General features: G+C 36.8%; 2 protein-coding genes across 2 annotated transcripts; one reads left to right on the top strand and one right to left on the bottom strand.

Moving 5' to 3' along the window:
• The first annotated feature begins 1,875 nt into the window (after nucleotides 1-1,875).
• On the top strand, nucleotides 1,876-13,231 carry LOC115929652 (cathepsin L-like). Its single transcript, XM_030999347.1, has 11 exons — nucleotides 1,876-2,210; nucleotides 2,759-2,851; nucleotides 3,157-3,276; nucleotides 4,070-4,145; nucleotides 5,521-5,634; nucleotides 6,534-6,767; nucleotides 7,492-7,572; nucleotides 7,915-8,034; nucleotides 8,578-8,736; nucleotides 9,392-9,447; nucleotides 10,743-13,231. The coding sequence occupies exons 1-11, from the start codon at nucleotides 1,977-1,979 to the stop codon at nucleotides 10,815-10,817; spliced, it is 1,362 nt and encodes a 453-aa protein (XP_030855207.1). The 5' UTR covers nucleotides 1,876-1,976; the 3' UTR covers nucleotides 10,818-13,231.
• Nucleotides 13,232-15,206: 1,975 nt separating this feature from the next.
• Nucleotides 15,207-24,106, bottom strand: LOC586904 (cholinesterase 1). Its single transcript, XM_786663.4, has 9 exons — nucleotides 23,588-24,106; nucleotides 22,424-22,583; nucleotides 21,410-21,487; nucleotides 20,915-21,033; nucleotides 18,923-19,087; nucleotides 18,080-18,367; nucleotides 17,325-17,659; nucleotides 16,635-16,828; nucleotides 15,207-16,138 (listed from the first exon to the last, which is right to left on the bottom strand). The coding sequence occupies exons 1-9, from the start codon at nucleotides 23,954-23,956 to the stop codon at nucleotides 16,047-16,049; spliced, it is 1,800 nt and encodes a 599-aa protein (XP_791756.3). The 5' UTR covers nucleotides 23,957-24,106; the 3' UTR covers nucleotides 15,207-16,046.
• Between the last annotated feature and the right edge of the window lie 2,259 nt (nucleotides 24,107-26,365).

Raw genomic sequence — 26,365 nt, 5'->3', positions numbered from 1 at the left:
CTTTTCTTCCTTCTTTTCTTTTGTTGGTCAAGTAGCATGCATAGTCTCTGGGAAAATTGCGGGGTCTATCTTGAAATTATAAAGTCTAAACATTTCATTATGGTATGTCTTTTTGCGGCGATGGGAATATGATGATCAATTTCAAAATCCTTGTTAACTTTTTTCATGTGTTACCCTATATGGCAGTTGACAATTTTTCGAAGGCGAGGTTTCTTCGACTTTTGGAGCATTCATGTCGGGATTCATGCCGGGGATTCATGTAGTCTTTTCCACATCTTCAAATATTATGTTATTCACATTTTGCATAGTTTCAAAGAATACTACATATCTTATAACTGTTTAGTTACTCATAAAATCATTCTGTTCACGTATAGATCAGGGGATTCTGTCCAAGCTAAGCATGCATATATATATATATAGGGGCCTCTCTCTCTCTCCTTTTTTTCGTCCCCCGCTTCTTTCGGCTTCCTTTTCCTTTCTTTCCTCTCCTTATATCCTCTTTTTCTTTTTTTCTCTTTCTGTCCTCTCTTTCCTTTCTGTCCTTTCTTTTCCTTTTCTTTCCCATCATCCCTTTCCTTTTCCCCTCCCCCTTTTCTCGGACAGCAGCGCAAATTTATCCTGACAAGTGGGGGGGGGGGGGGGGGGGGGGGGGGGCCGGGGGCCGGGGGGGGGGGGGGGGGGGGGAGGGGTGTCGCAACCTCTCAGATTTGAATGGAGACAGTCATTATCAAAGGTGAATGGGGCACAAAAAGGGCACTTATGAGGATGGGAAATGGACACTGTCTTATTGCAAAGGAAAATGGGAACTTAATTGTCACTAAGGGGCACTTATCAGAGATGAAAAGGGGGAAGGGGCACTTTTACAAAGTAATAGGGGCGCGTTTTAAAGTAAAAGGGGGAATTTTGGGGTACTTAATTGAAAAAAGTGTTACGGGGATTTTTTGCATGAACTATGTGAACAACAAAAACAGTGGCAATTGAAATATATCAAAGACGTTGATCATTAAGAAGGATTATTGCCCATTTATCATTGTAATGGGTAATGTTAATTGTGATCTCTTAAAACGACCTGTATTTTCCAGACTTTATTATTTCGAGCGAGTGAGACCTCAGAATGCACAAGAGTTGTGATTATATAATTATACTAACCAATTGTATTGATAAAACAAAGTCGTTTGGTAAAATCAGAAACTGCTTTATATGCTATGAGTTTTCTGGTATCACATCTTGCTAATACAAAATGAAGAAAAAAATGTATGAAATATTTAGAAATTGTAAAAGATAATCGATATTGAGGGTTTTAAAAAAGGGGTTACAAACCAAAATTGGTATGGTATAGACGATTACGAAGCCGTGTATAAATGGGAATAACTTTATCAAATATTTTAGGATATAGTACTCGATTTAAAACAAAACACAAACATTCTCCGTGGGTAAATTAATCTCTTTACACAATAAAGAAAGAGATAAACAATGTTCCGGAAAAGGTTAAGTTATAAAGACGAAACTATATAGTATAGTTGCCTGAAATATAAAGTCACGTCTGAAAATATAGAAAAAACAAGAAGAAATTAAAAGATTAAGTCAAAACCAAAGTAGAAGTGAATATTGGAGAGTTTCATTATCTATTATATCTCATGAATACGTTTTATCTTCTGTTCCTATATCTTTCTGACACTTTATCACAGCAAATGAGTTTAATATGCACTTTGCCAATGTTGAGAATGCTATATTTAGTGATGAAAAAGAAAACCATAGAGAAAAACACAGCAATATCCCCTCGCCGAGCGTACTACGGAAGTAAGTCAGAGTAAATTATCTTGATACATTATTAAAGGTCTCTGTTTTGGAATGACGTATATATCATCGCGCATATATAACGCCGTTGTTTATAATAGAGCTAGTTCCTGAACAAATGCCTTGTCGTACTTTTACTAGTAGTACCTGTATGCTCTCTGTATTAATTATCTGACAAAATGGAGATCAAGACGCTATGTATTCTGTTGATGTTCGTCGGTATAGCTGTAGCTGTCAAAAATAGGATGGAAAAGGGAATGGCAGGGGGCATTTTTGACTCTGCTAAACCGAAGTCGATTCCGCAAGACGTTGTTGAGAGTGCACTGGTGAAATTCGAAAGTATGAGGGCCCGCCTCGAAGGGAGATATGGCCGTTCATTGACTAGACCTTCTGTAACACAAGTAAAAGTTCAGGTAAGTTGTTGAATTTGAAAGATAAATCTGATTTATTTTCAGAACTGCTTATGCTAGTAAAACTGATCAATCTTTCGTTGCCATAGGCTAGCCTTACAAGTTACAGCCTTGGTGATTTATGAAATAGTCTGAGTAGCCTAATGATACTTAATATGCTCTAAGTCGATATTGAATATAATAAGCCTGTATATATTGTCTCTTTCTATTGATATATTTCGTAAACTTTCAATTATCACCAAGCACTCCAGCTCAAAAATGCTCCCTCCCATCAAGTATTTTAAGCAGTCTCAAACTTTTGTCTTCCACATAAATATACTACTTCGGTACAGGTATATACCGGTATATCGAAGAAGGTACTAGAAATTGATGTCCAGTTATCAATTCTTGCTGTATTTGTTATTTAATGCATTGCCAGTCCTGTTTTGTGGTTACCCTCTGAACTGGTATGAGCAGTTGGCTGGTATTCCTCCAAGAACACCTGTTGCAAGAAAGACAATGCATGCCATATGATTGATTTTTTGTTTGTTTTTGTATTCTCCATTTTACAGGTTGTCAGAGGCTTGATGTACCATGTTACAATCATTGCCGGGTTATCACCAACTCCAAAGGAAAGCAAATCTGTTCGACCAGAAGTTCAGAAGGTTTGTTCAAAGGGTTACCAAGTGAAGTAATACTCATAAGGGTTTTAAATATACATGTACACGTATGATGTCGGTTACGAAAGTAAACAAACAAACACAAAACAACAACAACAAAACATACATATTCACAAATTTGAGATAGGAGAAAACTAACGCAAAAAACTGAAGTAAATGAAAATCACATTCTATGTTAACAAGCTTTTTACATCTTACATGTTAATTTTCACTGTTTTGTAATAAGGCTTCCTTTCCTGTAAAATGTTTATACAATGTTCCTTTTCTGTATTAAATCTCTTGAAATGTAGGATTTCTTTGAGTGTCACATCAAGGTTTGGAGTCAGCCCAAGATGAATTCTGAAAGCTCTCTATCTCTGAAAGCCCAAGACTTTAGTATCACAAAGGATTGCCAAGCATCGGATATAAAAGTAAGTGAAAAGCAGGTTTTGTATTACATAAAGTGTTTGAAGTGTTAAGTATGACATAAAGTGAATATGTGAAGGACCGAAGTTGCCATCTATTTATTAGGAAAAATCACTCTTTTTTTTTGGTGGCGCTTTACTGGGTCACATCTGAACATATTTCCACACCTTTCCACACTCTTTTAACGCCTGACATATTTTAGAGAGCTTCACTCAGCCAACTCACAGAAGTAGCCTGGTCCTTATACATCTTTATGTCTGCAAACAAGTTTCATCCGAACTGCAGTTACAATACATTGTTGTAGTATAGAGCCGGAAGGCGGCCTATCATGGTGATCTCTTGGGTATAGTTTCAGTTTCTAGTAAATTGTTGTGAAATTGTGAAATTGGATCAGTATAGTTACATATGCAACATTCAGAGCAAAAGTATTTTCAGTTGATTGGTACACTTTAAAGATACCCAGTCACTATGACATTTATGACAAATTTAGAGACAAAATTAGATTATGGTCCTAAATACTTTAATGATAAGAAAACTGGTTTATTTGGTCTACCGGTAATTTGATTTTTAATAGATTAAAGAGATGGCTAACCCAGATAGAAATGGTTGTGATATGTAGGGAGATAAATCACTAAAAATGCACATTTGATAAAAGATCATTAATTTTGCAATTTAAACAGTGACATAATAATAATAATAATAATAATAATAAACAATTTTTATTTTCGTTTTTCAAAGTTTTTATAAATATGTTATGAGACAAAACTAAATTTGCATTGTCTTGTCTTTTTATCCAAGGATGAATACCGTGATCTGTTTGATAAGTTTCTGATGACATTCAAGAGGGAATACAGACAGAATGATGGCACAAATGGTAGGTAACCGCATATGGAAGAGAGAGAAGTTGCATGATAAATATTACCCTTTTTATGCTTCCGCTCACCAAAGATGGTGCAGGGGGCATTATGTTTTCAGATCGTCCATCCGTGTGTCCTGCTTTCTCATTATCATGATATCTTAAGGACCTCTTGAGGTATGACTTTAAAACTTGGTGATAGCATAATTTGTATCACCAAAAGAAGACATTCTGAATAGATTTTGGAGTAAGTAGGCCAAAGGTCAAAGGTCATAGAAGTCAATTTATGAATGTACAGGTATTGGCCCTCACCATTGCGATATCTCAAGAACCACTAGAGGTATGAGATTCAAACCTGGTGATAGTATGTATCACCATAGGAACTTTGAACATTCTTGTAATAAGACTATAATGTTTACTGGGATGAAATTCAAAACCCTTGAACGTTTTTCATGTGCTTTCCAATAATAATTTGGTGGAGTTTCTATGAGATTAATAAGTAGTGAAAAAGAAAATATACACGGAAACTTGAATTAAAAAGTTCATTTTCCTATTAAAGCTTATCTGCCATAGTTTACAGGAGGGATTAGAGCACCCTGCAAGGTCACTGGACAGGTGGTTACCTCATCAACTCAGCTCTCAGTTAACATAAGAAAAAAAGGATCATGGGGGACCAATGGTCACCGATTAGGCATTGTTTGTTGTAAGAGGGCGCAAGTAGCTACAAGTAGTGCAGTGGGCCTTTAAAGCTGTATCAAGAGAGAAAGTGATAACAATGGATGAACATGGCAAAGTCCATTGCCGTGAAGAGTCATGAGATTTTCTGTGTTTCCTTTTCAAAATTATTATTAGTAGCAGCATTTCCTTTTAAGCCGAGTTATATATAAGCTGTATTATGTGTTGGTATAGTGCCTACATTTTATATGTACCGGTAGTGCAAAATTTAAATTTATGTGCTGCAGCTCCTAGAATTTTGGAGTAACAGGATCAATATAGAATAAATTATGTGATGATTAACAAAAGTATATGTTGTTGTGCGAGTCTGATTATGAATGGGGGAAATTCATAAATATGAAACTTTTCATATAGAGTCTTGAAAAAGTTTGTGATGGTTGCAATTGTACAAACGTAATTGAGCCCTTTAAAAAAAAAATCTAATCAATGATTTTATGGATACTTTATTTACTGTGTCGTGAATGATATTCTTCTTTTTTTTTATTGCAAAGGAATACTATTTTTTTTCCTTTTTCCAATATTTAATTTGTTCTTAAAAACTTCAGGGATTTCTTTTGTTATATTTTAAATCAAATGAATAATAAATTAAACTACTTTAACAACTGTGTTTCAACTACTGGTAGTACTTTCAACCTGTTCTCTGCCTTGCTTATTGCAGAATATGAATATCGCTACTCAGTCTTTGTGCAGAATATGTTGACTGTGGAGATGTTCAATCAGTTTGAGCAAGGAACAGCAAAGTATGGACCCACTAAGTTCGCTGATATGACAGGTTAGAATGTTTTCATGATCACACACATTTATGCTACATGTAGTGGTTCAGTTACCAACACACAGCTTAGCACAGGAACCTTGTCTGTGGTTTTATTTCAGATTTGAAATATACATTTTGATAACTGGTAAGGTTCTGCATGTGGAACAGACTACATAGCCATTTATCAATGTTTGGTATCTTTTTTTTAATCTGCATGTTCTCCTCAACTATGTCTAAGCCTTTTTAATTGTATGTGAGAAAAACATTATCCATGTCAAATGTACATTGGACAAATACATGTAAACAAATGAAAACATTCTTTGTGCAACACATTGGCCTTGCATGCACAGTAAGCATCTTATAATCATACTTCAAATATTTGTCAGATAAAGAGGGATTTACCTCGTAGTATTTTTTACTGTTTCATAATTCTTCAAAGAGGCCCGATGTGATTACAATTACGTTGGATAGAGAAGGGAGTCGTCTTGTTTTGTTTTCACTTCATTATTCTTTAAGAAGGCCTGACATGATTATAGGATTCGTCAATCAACATTATGTTTTTATGACTGTTGAAAAGATTTGTTATGTGAATCAACTCAACTCTTACAATATTCTTCTCTCTCTCTCTATCAATTATTTTTAAAGAGAAAGTTGTCATTACGAGTACAGAAACAAGAGTTTATCACATTGTAATTTTTTATAATAAGTAACAAGGAATAACAATAACCAAGTATTTTGATTTTTGTGTGTGTGAATAATTAGTTTTTGCACGTGTGGGGAATATATGACATTCCACTTTGAAAAACTGTACATTATGAATTTTTGGCAAAAGATAACTTACTGAATCAAATTTACCTGAAACATTAAGGTTGTACTAAAACACAATTTTATGTGTTGAAACACTTTTATCTATACAGAGGCTGAGTTCCGTAAGTTACAGTCAGGCCCTCTCAAGAAAACTGGCATCAAGAAGCAGGCAGCCATTCCACAGGGTCCAGTCCCCGAGGAGTATGATTGGAGGAGTCATGGGGCAGTCACTCCGGTCAAGAACCAAGGCATGTGTGGGTCTTGCTGGGCCTTCTCTGCCATTGGTAACATGGAAGGGCAGTGGCAGATCAAGAAAGGGGAGCTCATATCATTGTCAGAGCAAGGTAAAGCGCAGTCAGGCTTCTCAGCTGTAAATTGTTTGAAGATGCCACGCGTGTCGCTTTTGCGAGACCTTCATGTTGGGGGGGGGGTGATTATAGTTGTTATCATAAAGGTAACTGTCATAGGGGTGTAATCAATATACCAAGATGTAACGTATTGGTTAGCCTCTCCAACTGTTCTATTCATTTCAAATACCGGTAAGGCTTGTGGGATGGCTCAAGGCTTTAGTGAGTAAATTCAAACCTATCAAATCCCTCAAGAAATACAAGAAAATCTATCTTTCTAGACAAAATGGTCATCAAAAAGTTGTTCAAACCTGTTTTTAATAATAAAAATCACCAATAATGAAACAAAAAAATGAAGTCTTCATAGACAGGCTTTTAAAATATATGTTGTTAAAGCAGTTTTGACAGTTTTAACATAACTTGTATTGCATGCTTTAAAAAGAACCCTCACACAGATTTGCACCATCTCCTCCTGACGATTGATAATTTCATCCACAAAGACTTTCTTAACCTAACACTTTCCCTTATACTTTTTTTCTACAGAGGCAAATATAATTAATTTTAAAAATCTTGTTAGGATGCAGACGATACTTTGAAGGGAAATTGTAATGATTTGTAGATTTGTGCAGATATTATCTTATGAACCTTCTTAACATTTATAGGATTTTTTTCCTTCTTTCTATGTATTTATTTGTATTTATTTATATTTATTCATTTACAGAGCTGGTTGATTGTGACAAGGTTGATGGGGGATGTGAAGGAGGAGAGATGAGGGATGCTTATGAAGCTGTCATCAAACTGGGTATGAAATAAATATCTCATCAGTTTATGCTTGTCCAATTTACACATTACATTCAGCATGTAAATGCAGCATAGACTATGTCATGAAGAAGATACGTAAAGTTTTATTAAAATTTTGAATACATGTAGTTGATATTAGCATAAACTGACTAGATTTGGGAGTTCAAAGACGATACAAGTTTCATAAACTAAATTGAGGACTAAAAGTTGTTTAGCTTGAAATTAATACAGTCAGTATGATCATTATTTTTGTAAAGTACTTGTTCCTGCATAGTAGCGCATGAATTCTCACTTATTCAAATTTTCCTTTTGATTGTATTTCTCATTGTTTTGGTTTGATCAGGAGGAGCCATGAGCGAAGAGAAGTACCCATACCGTGGAGAAAATGAGAAATGCAAGTTCAACATGACTGACGTCCGAGTGAAGATTAACGGTTATGTTAATATCTCCAAGAATGAAACAGGTAAATAGTATGACAAGTATTGTGTTTGTAGATGTGAGTGAATGAAAGGTATGAGAATGCACACTTTGATAATTCTGAATATTATTTCACTTTTTTTATATAAAAGATACAATTACAATCAACTATTAGATGATTCGTCATTGGTTCATTGTTTAAAAATATCTGAATGTAGGTTTACCCTTGAATTGCTGTAGGCAGTTTGATCTGCCCAAGCTATGATATGATATCTGATATATTTGATTGTTTTACTTTGAAAAGTTTGGCTTTCATGGTGAAATTTTAAATGAGTTAATGAATGGTGAAGTTTAATACTATTGAACAATGTTTGTATCAAAACAATGAAAACATAAAATAACCATCTTTGGAAGTTATTTAACAAATTTAGTTGCGAGTCATGTCTGATGGCATTGTACTGGCTAATTTGAATGCTGAATTATTGACCAAATTCTGCTGACAGCCCTTGCAAATTCAGATAGTTAAGGTTAACTACAGTAACCGGAAACCGGATATGGTACTAATATCATTTTTAATTTGCAACTGCAGAGATGGCTGGATGGCTTGCAGCACATGGACCTATCTCCATTGGTATTAATGCCTTAATGATGCAGTTCTACTTCGGAGGAATCGCTCATCCATGGAAGATCTTCTGCAATCCTGATTCCTTGGATCATGGTGTCCTCATTGTTGGCTATGGTGTCAAAGGTTAGATTTGATTTCATCAGGTTATGTCTAGAGAGGAGGTTAGAAGGAAAGGGGAGGGGAGATTTGGAGGGCTGGCAAGAGGAAAAGGGGAAAGGGATTGTTGGTAGGGAGAGTGGGGAAGGGGGAGACAAGGGTCGGGAGAAGTGGAATTTGGTAGAGAGACGATAGATAAGAGGCAAGGGGATAGGGAGGGAAATTGGTAGGAGAGAGGAGATGAAGAGAGGGAAGTGGATGGTTGCAAGAGTTGGGAAAGAGAGAGGAGCGGGGGAGGCAAGAGTTTGGAGGGGATTTAAAAGGGGTCAAGGGTTGGAGGATGTGGTACATGTAATTGAAAAGCAAGGAAGGGTTAGCTGATGAGGAAAACTTATTCTTTCTAGAAAGCAATTCCTAATGATTTAGGCTTTATTGCAAAGAAGGAGAATTGATTAAAGAAGTTGATAGAAAGATGAAGGAGGAAGAAAGAAGCAGTGTATGATAGGAAGAGGAAGCTGAAGAAAAGATGAAGGAAATGAATAAGGAGAAGAAGAAGAAGAAGAAGATGAAAAGAGAGAAGTAAAGGAAAACAAAGGGGAAGTTGATGGGGATGAAGGGAAAAGCAAATAACATGTGATACATCATCATAACAGCAAACAAAATGATTTACTTGTGTTTCTAGATGGAGAGCCATATTGGATCGTAAAGAACAGTTGGGGGAAAGATTGGGGTGAAGAGGTGAGTTTTCATTACTTTGTCATTCCATGTAATAACCTCATTTCGTAAGCTATTGAAAAAAAGAGAAAAGTTTGAAGAGATAAGTGAATTCTTCTAGGCTCTCTAAATGTATGTAAAGGGATTTCTAGTAATGAATTTGAAATCTGAATAAAACTTGATATGTTGCCGTCATTTACTGTGGGTATTCCCCATTTTGCATTTGATGTCCAGTGAAGCAATGTGGCTATTTTGTATTGTTATTAAAAAAGATGCTGTTATTTACTAATTTCCCCACCACTTAGGTGAGGCAATCTCACTCAAAACAAAAACAAATAGAAAACAGTCATTTGATTTCTTGGGACTAAATTCCTGGTTTTACATTGATGCGTTTACCAAATCATGGACAAACAGGATCATTTTTATGCTAGGAACAAAAGTCATGTTTTATAGTGAAAAACCCTTCAGATAAAAACATAAATGGAAAGAATGGGTAACAACACATGTCTCACCCTTACCAGAACATATATACCCTACCATGTCCCCATCAGTAGCTCATTTACAATTACAATAAATATGATAACATTATCTAAGATTCTTGTTGTGATCTAGTGATCAAGCCCCCCCCCCCCCCCCTCTCACCAATATTTTCAGAGAACTGCTCCTAGGGGCATGTACCCCTTCCCAAATTGAGAAACAGACTAGGTACATTCGAAAAGGAATTTAGAAAATATGAAAGGGTTATTCCAAACATCTTCCCCCCAAATCTGTGCCCCCTTTAATCCCATGCTATCCATTTTCAAACACCATGCTAGATATTGCATCTCCATCTCTACCCCTCTGAATAACTTTACAGCATTACTAAAGAATAAAATTCCAGTTTCTTTTCTTTGCTTTATTTTCTAAACCTCTCCACCCATTATACAGACATTAATCAATATTTTGTGTGCAAATATTTTGGATTTTCTCTTCTTGTTGTATTTCATCATAATGCATGTTTTTTTAAAGCCCCACTGCACTACTTATAGCTACTTGCGCCCTCTATATAGCAAACAATGCCTAATCGGTGACTATTGATCCCCCATGATTCCCTTTTTATATGTTAATTGAGAGCTGATTTGATGAGATAACCACCTGTCAGTGACCATGCAGGGAGGTCTAATCCCTCATGGCCAAACTAGTGCAGAGGGGCTTTAAAATTCTATGCAAGGTTATCATGTCTTTACGTGTGGAATAATAGTTAAAAAGAAATTGAAGTTACTTAAAATTTGATGTGGTATTTGTGGACTGATTTTACTCTTGAATTGTCCTTGTTTCAGGGATATTATCTTGTTTACCGTGGGGATGGAACGTGTGGTCTGAATCTGGATAATACCTCTTGCATTGTGGACTAGAACAACACCGGATTCTACATCAATATGGAACATTCCAGCTTTTTGATATAAAACTAAGTGTCCTAAAACATATTTCAGTCAGTTACTCAGACATGTTTGACTATCTGTCACATACACGCACATAGCAAATCTCACTTAATAGTTGAAGAGAAATTAATTCTTTGCAACCGGAACCATGGTTAAGGACATGACACAAAAAGAACAAGGATTTTTACTCACTGTTAATTGTTTGAAAAGTCTGTCATTTGGGGTGTTTAACGATTCTAGTTTTGCTATGATCAACAAAAGATTTCTAATCATAATCTGAAGATAGATACATGTTGTAAAACAATTGGATTAAACATAGCTTCCGTCATGAAAAGCTCTCATCAGTAATCAGTGATCCCTTCATCACAATTTCCTACCAAAGAATAAAAATCTGAAGTGATTATGTTGTGATACTTGTTTGATACTGAATATGTCACAGTAGCACACATGTTTCCTTCTTTATTGCTGATTTTCTGATTTTGGTAGTGAACATTTTCCATTGAATTGCCCATATCAAGAAGAAAATGAAATATTATTCTAACTTGTGGCATAGTGGAGAGGGAACCACATTTGGATTGGTATGCCATACAATAATAATGACCTAATAGTATCTACTATCTAAAAGTTCCCAATTGTACAGACATTTTATAGAAACAACTTCCCACAGAAAATATTACTACTTTTCTTATGATAGCATCATAAAAAATGCACTTAATACAATATAATATGTAAATATTGTGTATACATGTAGCTTGCTTTAGCTGACAAAACAAGGGAATTATATTTAGAAATAGGTGTATTTCATTCCAAGTAATATTTAAGCCTTTGACAGCATATGTCATCTACGTTATGTTCATTGTAAGATCTCCTATTCTGTGATATTATTTACCAAAGTTCTATTTTATATTATAATGAAAACTGGTATCATGTGAAAGACCTCAGGGTTACATTGTGCTCTGTGGTTATAACCATAGGCAGTATGCCCTTGTGGATGGATTTTACCATCATGTTTGATGTGTGAATTAGTGTAATAATAATAATAATATTCAGCCTTTATATAGCGCTTAATACGTCTATGATGTCTCTAAAGGCTTTACAGATATACTATAAATAATGATAATAGATTTTATTTTCATATTCCAAAGGTGTAAATATTATCATGAAAGCACAAGATGGTTTTGAATTTTTATAATAGAGGTGACTGATATATTCCATGTTGTTGATAATTATGCAATGTTATGAAGCTGTTATGGAAGACAGAGTAATGGAACTTGTGTGGTGTTGAATTTTGGCATATCAAATCAAAGCTATTCTGGACCCTGTTTCATAAAACTTGTAATCAATAACAAGATACTGTAATTGTTAAAAGCTACTGAAAAGCTACTGAAATCCTTACATCAGATTTGCTATGAGCAAATATGTCATCAATCTATAGCAGTGGTTATTGACAAAAAGTTGTATGAAAGTGGGTCCTTATGATTATGTCATTTCACACAGTAATAATTCAAGCCTGGTTACTACATGCATTACTCTTTTTTACAAAAATCTTCACTTTTTACATATTATGACATAGATGATCTAGATAACATCATTTGTGTATATTGCTCAATGTTATAATACTTGGTTTTCAGAGCTTTTGTATATAATAAATGAAAATTAGTTTTGTGCATTTGTGCACAGTATATTTTAAGAGCTACTGTCTGAGAGAATATTGCAAATGATGCCAGATTTTCAAATATGATCAAGTCCTATGAAGTATTTACAGCAAATATCCATGAAACTACTGGACCATTTCTATTTGCAATTTTGCCAACCCTTCTGAAAATACGCCCCCTGTCGCCTTTTTTTAAACTTTTAAGTTATGAAAAATGCCCAACGTTAAGCAAATATCTGCATTTATGAGATTACCCATTCCTTTTTTTAATTTAACTAATAAAATATCTTTACCTTGCTTGGAAAGTTTCTGTTTTTTCAATATTAGAGAAATTTGAAGAAAAAAGGCTTTTCAACTGAGTATAAAATAAATGGCCCAATTTTTTAGGAGGAAATTTTTGGTCAGAACAGGTCCTCAATGTCCATTTTCGATTTCGATTTCGTAAGTGATATCTTTTATCTTGCATCTAAATAAATCTCTTGCTTGTAAAATGACTTGATTAGACATCCTGTGTTAACCGATGCTATTTAAATTTGCATTCCGACATACTGGATTCATTTAAATATCTTATGTGTAGGGGTTAAATAAATATGATTTCATTATCATGTTCTTCTGTTATTGTTTGTTAAGCTATATGTCAGGAATGTTTATATTTTGTATTTTTCATATGTAAAAGATTGCGCAATTCGGCTATGAAATTTTTACTAATAAACCATTTAATTTTCAATTTCAATTTCGATTCATGATTTAAAAAGTGAGGAGTCTCTTATATGTCTGTTTGACGGAAGTCCCCTAAATATATTTTAAAGCAAAATGACAAAAATCAAAAGGATGGACCTTGATTTAAGGTATGATCATTGAAATATTAATGAATTTACACAAGATTTACAGCTTGATCGAAAACCACTATTTTTCTGCTTTTCGTGAAAGTGACCGATTTCAAGCAGGTGATGACAAACAAGTAGGACACTCCAGGGATCTGAAACCTGGAGTCAATTAACTTTGGGTTGCACATCCCACAGTAAAGTCAGCTTTTAAAAAGTTGTGCCATTTGAGATATATTACCTAAAAAATAGCCCGAAAATAGGGATTTGTCCATGTCTCCGCAAATAGGCATCACCCCTAAGGTAAAACGGGAATGATCCAATATGTCGTTTTGAATATTATTATTCTAAAGAACGATACAAGGACACGTCTTGCCAATCTTGTTCGACTTACATGATCCTTTATATCAAAGTACGTTATACTGCTGCTGAAATTCATATCTTTGATACCAGCGTTTCAACCTTTTGAATTCACTGCATCCTTTTTAGAAATGTATGTATAAAGTTTTCGGGTCATCCCAATTCTAAATTCAGATCATCGGCGCTCTGTACTCGCGGGGGTACTCGTCAATTTACATGTGCATGCCAGGGATCCTGTCTATAACATGTCTCTGCATATACACAAGATGTAGACGGGTACACTTTCCAAAAGTTGGTAAAAAGGGGGGAGGAGGGAGTGGCTGACGCATCTTGCCCAAATATTAACCATCCCGTTTCTAGATTTTGCGAGGAATGAAGCAAACGAGCAAAAGACACTTTGTTTATGATAAAAATGCTATTTTGTTATCGAAATACGTCATTGTAGATATGAACACCTCGCTTCGGAATACAAGGATATTTGGGCACCTCACTGCTTGTAGGTAAGGATATTCAGGTATTTTGCTGCCTGAAACCATCAAGTTTCTAAATTTTGAGAGTGAGAAGAGCGAGCGAGGAAAAGGACAGATTCTATTTTATCTTTAAAATGTCCTTTCCCCATCAAAATACAAAAGATAACATCTGGGCACTTTGCCGCCCAAAATCAAGACGATATTCAAGCACCTCGCTGCCTGAAAATGAGATAATTGTTACTGGAATATCGGGAAGCAGTTCAACCTCACCCCCCCCCCCCCCCCAAGCCCCCGCCATGCATATACAACCAATCAGAGTATATACACAGGAGTGTCTGAATACAAGACATGAATGCGGTCACTAATACTTCGTTTTCATGAAATCTTTAACAAATATATTTATCAACTATTGCTTTTAGAATTTTATATATATTATAACATTGTCATGTAGAATATCGAATCAATAATGTCATGTTAGTTTATACAAAACAAATCAAGAAAATATAATACGAAATGACATTTGTTGATAACCTTGTGTTATATTTGCCAATGCTGATGAGTTTTTTGTATGATCTATATCGTAAAGTCATCGCAAGTTAGCTTTACCGCAATGTTTTTTTTCTTTTTTAATCAATAAACCAATTTTATCTATCTATTCCAAAAATGTAGTTTTCAAATTACTTTAAAAATTTCACTCTCGGGACCCCGGTTGAATCACGCTGAATAAGTCTACATAATAATTCAGCCTGCAACGTTCTAATATGTATGGCTGACATGTTTGTTTGTTTTTATTATTATTTCCCTTGATAAAGCAGTACAGGCATAATTATAACACTTTGAAGAAATGCACTTTTAACCAACTTTGTAGTTTTATTCCAAATTTACCGGGGGCCTCTCCCTTCCTTAGGGACGGCAATGCTACTACAGTGTATATATACAGTTAACAACTAAATTATTCATATCCTTACCAAGTTTTATAATTTGTTTAAGTTTGTTTTCTTGAGAATGTGACATAGTACAGTTTACATCTAAAAGTATTTAACGAAGACCCTAATTCAACCACTTTACCTTTCATTCTTGAGTGAGTTACGAAACACTCAAAAACATGGTTTGCTTCAAAGTATATGTATTAAATTATAGACTTAATATTTGTTTAATATAATGAAAACAAAATGATACATGAGTTCAGGTGTTTTGTTCAATATTTACACGAAATCAACGAAATGCAAACAAAATGACCCCACCAAAATCCCTGTTCATTTGACATTAATGGTGCATGAACCAAGAGGTTATAATAAAGCAAAGGCACGTGGCTATTTTTCTAAATGACACCTACAAATCGTTGGTCTGTAACGGTCTATCCTATACGTAAAATCATAACGTAGAATCTATTACAATGATGAATATATAACTCCCAGAACTCACCAGAATTACATAATGAAGCAATTATTACTATATTCGAATATGGAAAGCATAGGCAGTGTGGTCGGTTAACTATCCCTGGGCCCCGTTTTATAAAGAGTTGGTATTAATTAAAAAAAAAACTATGTACATAAGAGATAGGAGACTACAAACTTTTTATTGATTGGAGGACTTGCGATTGATTTGGATCAATCGCAATTCTTTATAAAAACGGGACCCTGGTTAGAAAATAGGCGTACGGGCAATCGGGGGGGGGGGGGGGCTGACGTTTTTTGCCCGGATTCCTTAAGTTTTGTGAGCGCTGAGCAAAAGTTTATGAAATTTATGTAAAATGCTGGTACATTGCGGGTGTGAGTTTTTATATTTTTTTTTACCTCCTAAAGCTTTACCTGGCACCACTCACAACCCCTCTTCCATGCACACATGCCCCGTCCCCATCCAGCCCCCGCCCCGCCACAGAGCTTTTCGGACATCACTGCTCCGGACAAGAATCACCATCGCATGTTCCAGTGCTATGAGCAGCTACTTGGTCGGCTAACATCGTCTTCAGCATCGACAGCTCAACTAGAAATAAAGAACAGGTGTGATGATATCGTCATTAAAATTAAGCCGTGTATAATAGGAGACAAACACACAGAAGATATGAGAGGGAGAGAGAGAGAGAGAGAAAGAGAGAGAGAGAGAGGGGGAAGAGAGAGACAGAGAGAGAGAGAGAGAGAGGGGGAGCTCTTGAATTTGTTCTTGTACTTTACTAAATAAGATTATAGTTTTATTCGTTGTCATATAAAGATGTCGAACAGAAGAAAATAATTGTTATTGAAATGCGGAAGTTTTTCATCAATCATAATAAAGGTCGCAATCATAAAAAGATAAACACGTCTTAAAGCATAGATTATAAAACATCATGGAAAGTACCATGTCATTTATGTTCTTAAATTATGCATACACATGAGATAAAGAAACTACCATGAGTCCATGACTATATTCAAGCATATCTATTAAGAAAGAAAATAAAGCAAATCAGAAATCACGAAAATCACTGTAAGTTATGTACACCCACATGATTGGGCCATCATCTTTGGAAAGATAGTGGTCCAAAAGTGACACTCCTTGGCTTTCATCACACCTTCCCTCGTAGGGAATCCATAATCCAATTCTTTGTAGTAGGGTTGTTCATTTGTAAACGGTTGCCATTCCTCAAGATCGAGCGGGTTATTGACTACCTTTGGATCTTGAGATGATAAATTAGGATTCCTGTAAAGAGATCATTGAGAGAATCGGGGAAAACCGTGTTTTAGAGGGGGCTTCAAGAAAAGCCTCACACAGCTCGAAAAATGGGAGACAGTCGCCAAACTATTCCACAGGCACCAAGGAACGATTTTTTTCCACTGGAGCTGCTTCAGGGTGGAAAAGAGGGATATTCTACTAATGGTGTCTTTTCGATTAAGAAATAAATCGTTTACATAACTTTTTACTGTACCCTCAGCATTCACCGAGCACAACCCAGCACGTTCATCGCATCCAAGTACTCCAGCACCCTGGCACCGGCCCCAGAAACCCTGCAACTTATAGTAGGACACCAACAACTTACGATTTTGTGAGATCTAGGTCTTTAAATTCTATTCATAGACATATGAAGTTGCGAAAGAACTGTGTCTATATAAGCTGAATTCCGATACCTACATCAAGATAATTAGCCCAATTAAAGTAATTAAAACTTTTTTGAACTGAAGAAGCATAAAAGTTTTACCCTGTTTTTGCGAAGTTAGACCAGTATCGCATGATCTGTCTGGACAAGGCCGCCTCCTCAGCCCCATCGAAGAATCCAGACATGCCTTTAGGACCATCTTCCCTCTCACGCAGTAGAGGACTGCCAAAGACATACGGGATATCCTCTACATGAGTTGCTCCTGCCCATTTCAGAGGACCCAGGGCCGAGTGAGAAGGGGCGTGTGTCATAGTGTAGCGGTAGGCCGTTTTACCCGCCGTTGACAGCAGATTGGAAAACGGATTGATCGGGCAAGAGATTATAGAATCGAAAGCGTCTGCCAACTCCTTAAAGTAGTCAGTTTTATTTCCTGTAATCTTTAATTATAAAAAGATATGCCTCAGTTACAGACATTGCATCGTTGTTAAGTTTAATATTTATAATCTACATAGGGATTGATATGAGGAACAATAACAAGTTTGTCATGTCATGTACGTAGATTCCGGATTTATCGGTAATCATTATGAAATTTATCTATGCTATTACGAGAAATTACTTTCTTATTACGCATGCGTTCGAACAAAACCACTAGTGACCAAAGAGGAAATTATCATCCCATACATGTACGAATAACAATTTTATTATTGGAAATACTTTGTCCTATCAGCTTAATTGAAATCTTCCGCTGGTGGCAGACTTCTCCGATAAACAAATTTTACATCGACAGTGGATTAAGGGGATTGGAAATAGATATATTATGCTTCAGCTTTGAGAGATCATAAGTGATGTATACATACATGTGCCGAGTCAGAGAGCACAAAGACAATCGTATCTAGAATGAGCGGATCATCAATCATGAAGAAGTTCGCAAGATGATTCTTGAAGTCGTCGAGAGTTAAAACAGGAGGAGGGATGTCTTCAGTGGAAGCGAAACCGGTAAAGATGGTGAAACAGGACCCTTCGTTGAGTAAGTCCCCATGGAGGACGTTATCAACGTTCACATGTCCTTGCTGCATCAGCTTGAGTGGTGTATCATTTAAAAAGTGCCCATCCACAACGGGGGCGAATTCTATATGACCTGGGTGCTATCAGATGAAATTATAAAATAGTGATTATTTCCTCGAATTATCGCAATTTTTTAAAGGCAAAACCAATAAAGATCGTTAAATAGATCACAAAAGGTGTACCCTCTTTACTTGAAAAAAGGGGTAGGGATGCAGGTGCATTGTGGGACCCCCTCCCAGCTCTATCCAAGTCTGATGCCACATTCCATTCAATGATGATTATCGTCATTAATATCATTTTAGCTAATCAACATTGAAATGCAAAGTTGTGGAATGCTCATAAAAATTTCGCATCTGTACACTATAGAATAGGGCCCCAGAAACTGAATTTACCCAATATTTGTACTAAAATAAGTAAAGTTTTTAAACCCAATATTGGGTAATGTTTTACCGAACAAACATGCATGTGCCTTTTTTCGCCTAATATTGGGTATATCTTATTTAATTCTCAATAGAGTGTAGCTGTCAGAAATATCTTCACAAATTTGGTAAAAAAATGTTTTTAACAAATTGAATAGAAAACGATATATATTATTTCCTAGAAACATCAAGGGTATTCATATACAATGTACATACCACGTTTATAATAATATATCCATCCTTCAAGTCTTCCAATGATCTTCCTCTCAAACATTCCGCAAGATCCTTGCTGTTGTTGAAGTCACATCCGGCTCCTTTTCCAAACTCGAATGTCTTCTCGACGAGGTCGGTATTACCCATATTCAAAAGGGCGTTCCCACTCTAGAATAAAGTTAAACATCGTGCAGTTTCTTATTCACATTTCCTCCCATTTAAAGGCGTGGTCACACCGAAAAATGACGCATTTGTGCCACGACACTACAGACAATTTGGGCAAATCATGGATCATCGGGAGAACCGTGGCATCGACTTGCCATCGTGAGGCAAAATTAGACATGCGCCTTTTGTTTTCGACGATTTTTTTTTTTGGTGGTATCTATGTCTTGTGGGTGTCGTGAGTCTGTCTTACGACCGTCGTGCGATACATTATCTAGTCGTGGATACCAGAACAATTTGTTTAGTGAAACAATCTTACGACTGTCGCAAGGTTATCCTACGACTGTCTCACTGACAGTGTTGCAAGATTGTCTCACGAATATTATATTTCGTAAGGGGGCTCGCACGACATTGCAATTATGTCGTGCGTTAGATATTTCATTAGTCTTGCAACATATCTCTTCTTGGGATGTATTCTGGATACAAATTCGGTAGAGTTCTTTTCCACTGACAAAATATCGAGAGCAACTTGGCAGGTAGCAGACCAGGCCTCGTTATTTAGTCGGGAGAGTGAACCACGACCTGATCACGTGAAAACAGCCCGGCCGACAATACCCGCGACTCGAGATGGTCCCACGACTGTCGAACGACGGAAATTTCTTGCGACATGCACACACACGACATGTCTTTTTTCTGACGCGTCCCCATCGCCAAACGATCGTTAATGTGTCGTAGCCCTTATGACCACTCGAAATAGATTTCGGGCATGTCGCAAGGTCTGGCCACGACACATACTTTAAAGGTCTACCACGACAACATTTCGTACTGTCCGTTGTTACCGAGGGATCACTAAAGGCCGATTCCGTCCCGTACGACATTATCTCATCTTTCAACGTATTTCATCTAAAAATGAAGAATCTCTTGATATTCCGGTGAATTGAATGGTGCTTTCTGGTATCAATATACCATTAGCCATTATAGTCATATTTAGCGATTTTTCATGGATTTTATGGATTAATGTCATTTGTCGTATGGGACTTATACATGGAATCGCCCCCAAAATGATCTCACATAAATGGATGTAAATGCTTGATGAACTATTTCAAAAAGCCATTGTAAATTCCCTTCCCTGAATAGAGTAAGAACTCTCTTTCTTGATGTTTGATATAGGCCTATATCGTATTTTGGTTTTTATTGTCTATAATGATGTTAATAAACGAATTTTATGAAGCGCTTATCACTTAATGTGCGAGAGAGAATGAGAAAGATAGAAGGAACAAGAGGAAGAGCAGGAGGAGGAGAAGCAGAAAGAGATGAAGAAGCAGAAGAAGAATAAAGGGGTCGTCTAAGTAATAAGACATCAAAAGTTGGCATACGTTTAACATTCTACGATATATATATATATATATATATATATATATATATATATATATTACATCGATTTAAACTCACTGCTTATGATGGTTGGTCTACTGCATCTATTTATTTTTTTAGAATATTCAAGTTGAATTATTGTCACATTTATATATTATTATTGTATAACTGTTCTAATTTCATTGTTTTCTTATTTTAATTTAATTGAGTAAAAAAATGCTCTGTGTATATCTCATTTTGATTTTGTTAAAAATGTAGCAATAAATCTGCCTAAAAAAAATATTCAAAATAACAATAATAATTTTAATATCGATACCACAGTCACGTCGCAAAACCGACGTCAAACCGACCAACTGATGACTAAGAAATGTCTAGTTCAGTCTGGTTTGGGTTTGGTGTTGGTCTTGTTGGTATGACTGGAGTATAAACTTGTCTAGCACCCAAGAGCAAGGGACACACCTGCAGTATAGCACCTCTGAACAGTCCAGCACTAAGCGGTGATAGAAGATGAAAATTAACACTCGCACCTCCAGCGCTCTCACCAAATATAGTTACACGCCCTGGATCACCTCCAAAAGCTGAAAATATTAAATGTTTGATAAAAGTAGAAGAAAATGAAGTTCTTTGACAAACTCAGTACTGGGGCTGAATGGTCAGATCCATGCAAGATCGTCAGAGATCACTAACATTCTTCTTCGAATTTACTTCCTCGGATTGGGGAGGGGAGGGAGGAGTGATAAAAGCAAAAATACACTCCTAGGTATAGTGGTGAATTTTCCTCCCGGGAACATAATGATCACGGGAGCCCAAGGGCCGGATATGGAATTTGATTGTTCGCCAGATTCCTGTATAACGCTATGGGCTCGAAAATCTGAAATTCCGAAAAGCCAGTATTATACTTCCAGTTTTTAAATATTATCACTTTTGATAGTTATAGAAACATTCGATGTATACCTGCTATGTTTTCTTGAACCCATTTGAGTGCTTCTCGTTGATCAAACATACCAAGGTTGGCTGGAATCTCTCCGTCACCTGTTAAAGTCAGAATGATTTAGAAGTAAGGCAACTTTTTTCTGAAAATGAAGATATAAATGTCAATTTTATTTCATTTAAATGACCCTCGTGAAAGGAAATGATAATACGATGTGCAATTGTTGAGTCAAAAGGGGTTGGAGGAGGGACATCACCACGTTATTGTGTATGTATTTATTTATTAATCTTTTTCTCAAATCCTGGAGCTGTGACTGGACGACAGACACAGCCTAGTTTCAATTTCCTCCTCCTCCTAAGCAACAATATAGAGAGAGTGTCGGATCACATTTTTTTCTGGACCTCTATAGAAAGAACGGATCCATCATATTTATGGCTCTGAATAGAGTTATCCTCCTTTTTTTATTATTGAGAATTATAATCATTTGTTTATGTTCATATTTTATAGCCCTATGTTGGTCTATAGGTAAATACATACAAATCGACGCATCGATATCCCTAATCTTCTCTTCTTCATCATTCTCTTTTAATCCTTCTCTTTCTCTTATTTCTCCCGCTCTTCGTTCTTCTTCTCCGTCTTTTATTTATAAACTGATTATGGTCAATGGTGACGATGATGATGATGACAATCATACTGAATAAAATAATAACACCAATAATAGTAAAAATGATAATGACAAGAATTATAATAGGGTCTAGTGATACTGATAATAAAAATAATATTGTTGTTGTCCTTGTTGTTAAAAAACAATAGAAGTACCAGCAGCAGCAGTAGCAGTGGTAATAGTAGGCCTAGTACTTGTAGTAGTGGCGGTGGTGGTAGTATATAGTATCGTTTTTTTACCCCCCCCCCTCCCCCGTATCTCCTCTCTCTCTCTCTCTCTCTCTCTCTCTCTCTCTCTCTCTCTCGTTCGCTCTCTCTCTCTCTCCCTTCCCTCCCCCGTCCACTTCCTTTCCACTATCTAGGCTTTATCTCACCTGTATTCAAGAATCCCAGCATTCCAAGTCGATAATTGAAAGTGACGACAATGACTTCTCCATAAAATGATAATGGTATAGGAAGTTGTTCAGGTACTGATCCTGCACCTGCGAAAAACCCTCCTCCATGAATCCACACCATCACTGGCGCTGGATTGGGCTGTAATATTACGAAAGAAAAAAATGTTACTCGAGTCTTATACTAGCCATTTTTGTTTCTTTACATGACCGAGATGACGGCACAAAGACATCCACACCATTACAGCTACTGACTCTGGCTATAAAACCGTGGATGATGCTGCTGCTAGGATACATTAATGTTTATCGAAAAGATGGAGGTATATACCAGAGACTTATGACGAATAAACCTCTAGGCCTATAACCCTCAAGGAGAATTATGTCCCATTAAATTTCAATGTTTGATTATCGTCATATTCATATCAGTCAATAGTACCATACCTAGTAAACCTAGTATCTGGTATTTAATGTGTGGTATGTACATTGAACTACTAGTAAGTTGGAGTAAGGTAATATTAATGTGAATTGTAATGATTGTCATAGTGCTGTAATATGCCGACCAGGTTCAGGAGAGCATATTGTTGTATAATATACATCTACATGCTATGACATTTGTAACGAGAGGCTCAGAGTACTAGTTACCAAGAGCTGTCGAATTACGGGGTTTGGGTAACTGATTAAAATACTGAAAACTTTTTCCCTTTTCTCATTTTATACATTATTAACTGGTTCACGTAACACTGGTACTACTGGTTGGTCATACATGTATTTTCATGAGTTACTTGTGCCATAATATACGAGTCTGCGTACTTATGTACTACCTTTTTTAATCATGGAGAATGTAGGGAAGGGGAGGGAAGGATGGCTCTCACGCTTATATAATTATTTGATTCGATTCGATTTATTGGTTTCGGCATCTTTTTTTCTTTTTTTCATCATACATTTTCATAACATAATATGGTTAGATACAATATTTTAAGTGTATATCATTTTATACAGATAATAAACGAAATTAAACAAATATATTTAATGCATAATTAACATACATTAGATGCAGGAGGGCTACAGAAATAAGCAAAGTAGCTTGACGTGCCCGCCGCCCTCAACTTAGATACAACAATAAAAATAAAAATGAAAAAGACTTGCCCGTGGTGACGGCACAAAGACATCCAAGTACAGACAATCCTCTGTCTCTTCCATTTCTACAATGAATCCTATCAAAGGGACTTGAGGGCAAGCAACGTTTGGTTTGGTGGCGTCTACCTCTCCCGTCCAAACTTTCTTGACAGGATGTTTGTACCTCAGCTCTCCAACCGGAGACTCAGCATAAGGGATCTTGGTGTATGCCTCCACCACAATGGTCTCACTATCTGGAATCTGCCAAGGTGTGACTTCGATGGTCCTACCCAAGATTCGACCATTCTGGGTGTCCACGAAGGGTGTTCCTCTACTCTCAACATAACAGAGCAGGATGCTTAAAACGAGAGGGAACGCAAATACCACTTTCCGGACCATATTTTCTAATCAGTTGCGCACAAGATGGTTTATTTAGCAGGCCGTCTCATATGCAAAGACACGCATTGATGAATGAAACAGTTCTTTGCATGCTACCATTATATCTGGGTAAGCCTCTACCTGTTGTGTTTCCAGTGTACAGTGCTTATATTTCTATGACTTTGTATATTGATAATAGAGACTAAATTTTTTGGCACGGTCGACAAAGTCTTGCGTACGAATCGACCTTTGGACATTTTGTTATTAGTTTTACATTGAACGTGTGAGTGATAAGAGCATACGTCCAAACGCTAAAGGTTTCCAATTGTATGTATTTCATAAAGTGAGGCGATGAGTATCATCCTGGTTATAACATTGTTATAACCTCATCATGAGGCATGCATCGTGTACATTGTGGTTTGGGTATACTTCTGGCTGAAAAAAAGGAGCTATAACTTTATTGTATGATTTATACCGGACAAGGGTGGATATAGCTTTGGGCCAAGGGGAGGGGGGGGGGGGGGGGGTTAATTGACACAATTTGTTTTGTTGCTTTTTTGAACCCCCTGTAAGTGATGTTTTCCTGGCATCTATACTAACATCAACTAATACTGTGTGGGTCTGGACACATGATGGCGTTTTTCACTTGGCAGCCCAAGGGGGGGGGGGGGGGGGGGGGGGTTAAACCCCATAATCCCCCCCCCCCCGTAGATCCGCCCCTGCCAGAGATGTTTTACAACGGTTACCGTTGCAAAACCTGATCAGAATGCAGCACACTTCGAATTACCTTCATTTCAGTTAGGTGTGTACATAGTGCCTAATATATTATGGAAATATGATTTAGGGAATCGCTTGGGCTTTCTCTCTCTCTCTCTCTCTCTCTCTCTCTCTCTCTCTCTCTTTCCCGGGGGCGTTATTTTTTTCTGCGGCACAGATTGGGGCATGGTGCGTGTTGAGCCTATGAGAAGTACGTTCTTTCCCTTCTGAATAGTGTCTGCACGAACGTGAGACTAGTCATGTTCGCTAGCGCATAGAGCTACGAAGAAGTTTGAATATCCATCGCGAACTATGTGTTTAGATAACATTCCTCTTCGTTTAAGTTGGTCAAGTTTTATTGACTAATTATTGTGATGTTCTCCTTATTGACATGCTGCCTCCTCTTCAGATTTCCAATTTCCCTTTTAATTGTTGATGTATTGATTTTCTACATGTAACACTATTAAAAACAGACTAGTAGTACACGCACGACCACTATTAGTCTGTAAATCAAGACCCCTGTTTAAAAAAAAGCCCCAATCAGTCTGTGCCGCAGAAAAAAATAACGCTTCCCGGGGTATGCGGGGTTATGTGCCAAATATTCCCACAATTATTTTCCCCGCGGATCCCGATTCCAGTGGCCTTCTCCATGCACTTGGCTTGGGGGAGGAAGGGGGGGGGGTGATACCAATCTTAGGGAAGTAAAATCCTTTAGGTGAAAAGCTCAGCAGGGGATGCCCAAGGGGGTTATCCTGTTCAAGCTGACTTATTTTTTGATCTGTTATTATTGTATATTGTTGTATGTTGGAAGCTTGTCGAATAAATCAATCAAGGATTCCCCGAATATGGTGATTGTAAGCCGTTAAAACATTGCGTCTTGTATAAATGAGGGGGCGACCCACGAGAACGCTTTATTGTCGGTTTCATGGACTATTTTGTTTTGTCAGTGTCATGGACTTCCGATCTTGTCGGCCGTCGGTTTCTTAAACCTCTTAATTGAAACTTTCTTCTTTTATGTAGGCTTATGTATGATATTTTTTGTCGGTATCCTGGACTGACTGTCTGGTGAACTTTTTGTCTCGTCGTTGTACTGGGCTAATGGGACCGTTGTGTGACACATTTAATTTAGAAAAGAAAACAAATGCTTCCGATCAAAATGATGTCTCTTTATTTCCTCCACTCTGTATCCCATCTCTCCATTTCATAATATTCCTTTCATCTCAATATTTCTATTAGGTTTCTGCCACCCCTCTTTTGTCTCCCCATCAGGCGCGTACACAGGGGGGGGGGGGGGGGATTTGGGGGTTAAACCCCCACCCCCATCACCCCCTTAAACCCCCCCCCCTTGGATTTTTTATTTTTTTATTTTTATTATTAAAAAAAAAAAAAATAAATAAAAATTATTCCCATGGCTGTCCTAAAAAGGTGACCTTACCCCCCCCCCAGTGGAGCGAAATGTCAATTTTTCAAATTTCGAGACCAATTTCCGACCCCCTCCCCTGAAAAAAACAGGTAAAACACGTTGATTTTACCTTTATGTGGAGACGGTTCCCCTCCCCTGGTGCTCGAAGTCTAAGGAGCAACACTGTCAACTCGTAAATTCATGTAATGTAATGTGAAGAGAATGAGAATTAACCCCCCAAAAGCACTTTTTTTTATCCATACTTTTTCAAA

The sequence above is a fragment of the Strongylocentrotus purpuratus genome, unplaced genomic scaffold, assembly GCF_000002235.5.
Source record: "Strongylocentrotus purpuratus isolate Spur 01 unplaced genomic scaffold, Spur_5.0 spur5_scaffold_5, whole genome shotgun sequence".
Classification (NCBI taxonomy): domain Eukaryota; kingdom Metazoa; phylum Echinodermata; class Echinoidea; order Camarodonta; family Strongylocentrotidae; genus Strongylocentrotus; species Strongylocentrotus purpuratus.
This window is presented reverse-complemented; position numbering and strand designations above follow the sequence as displayed.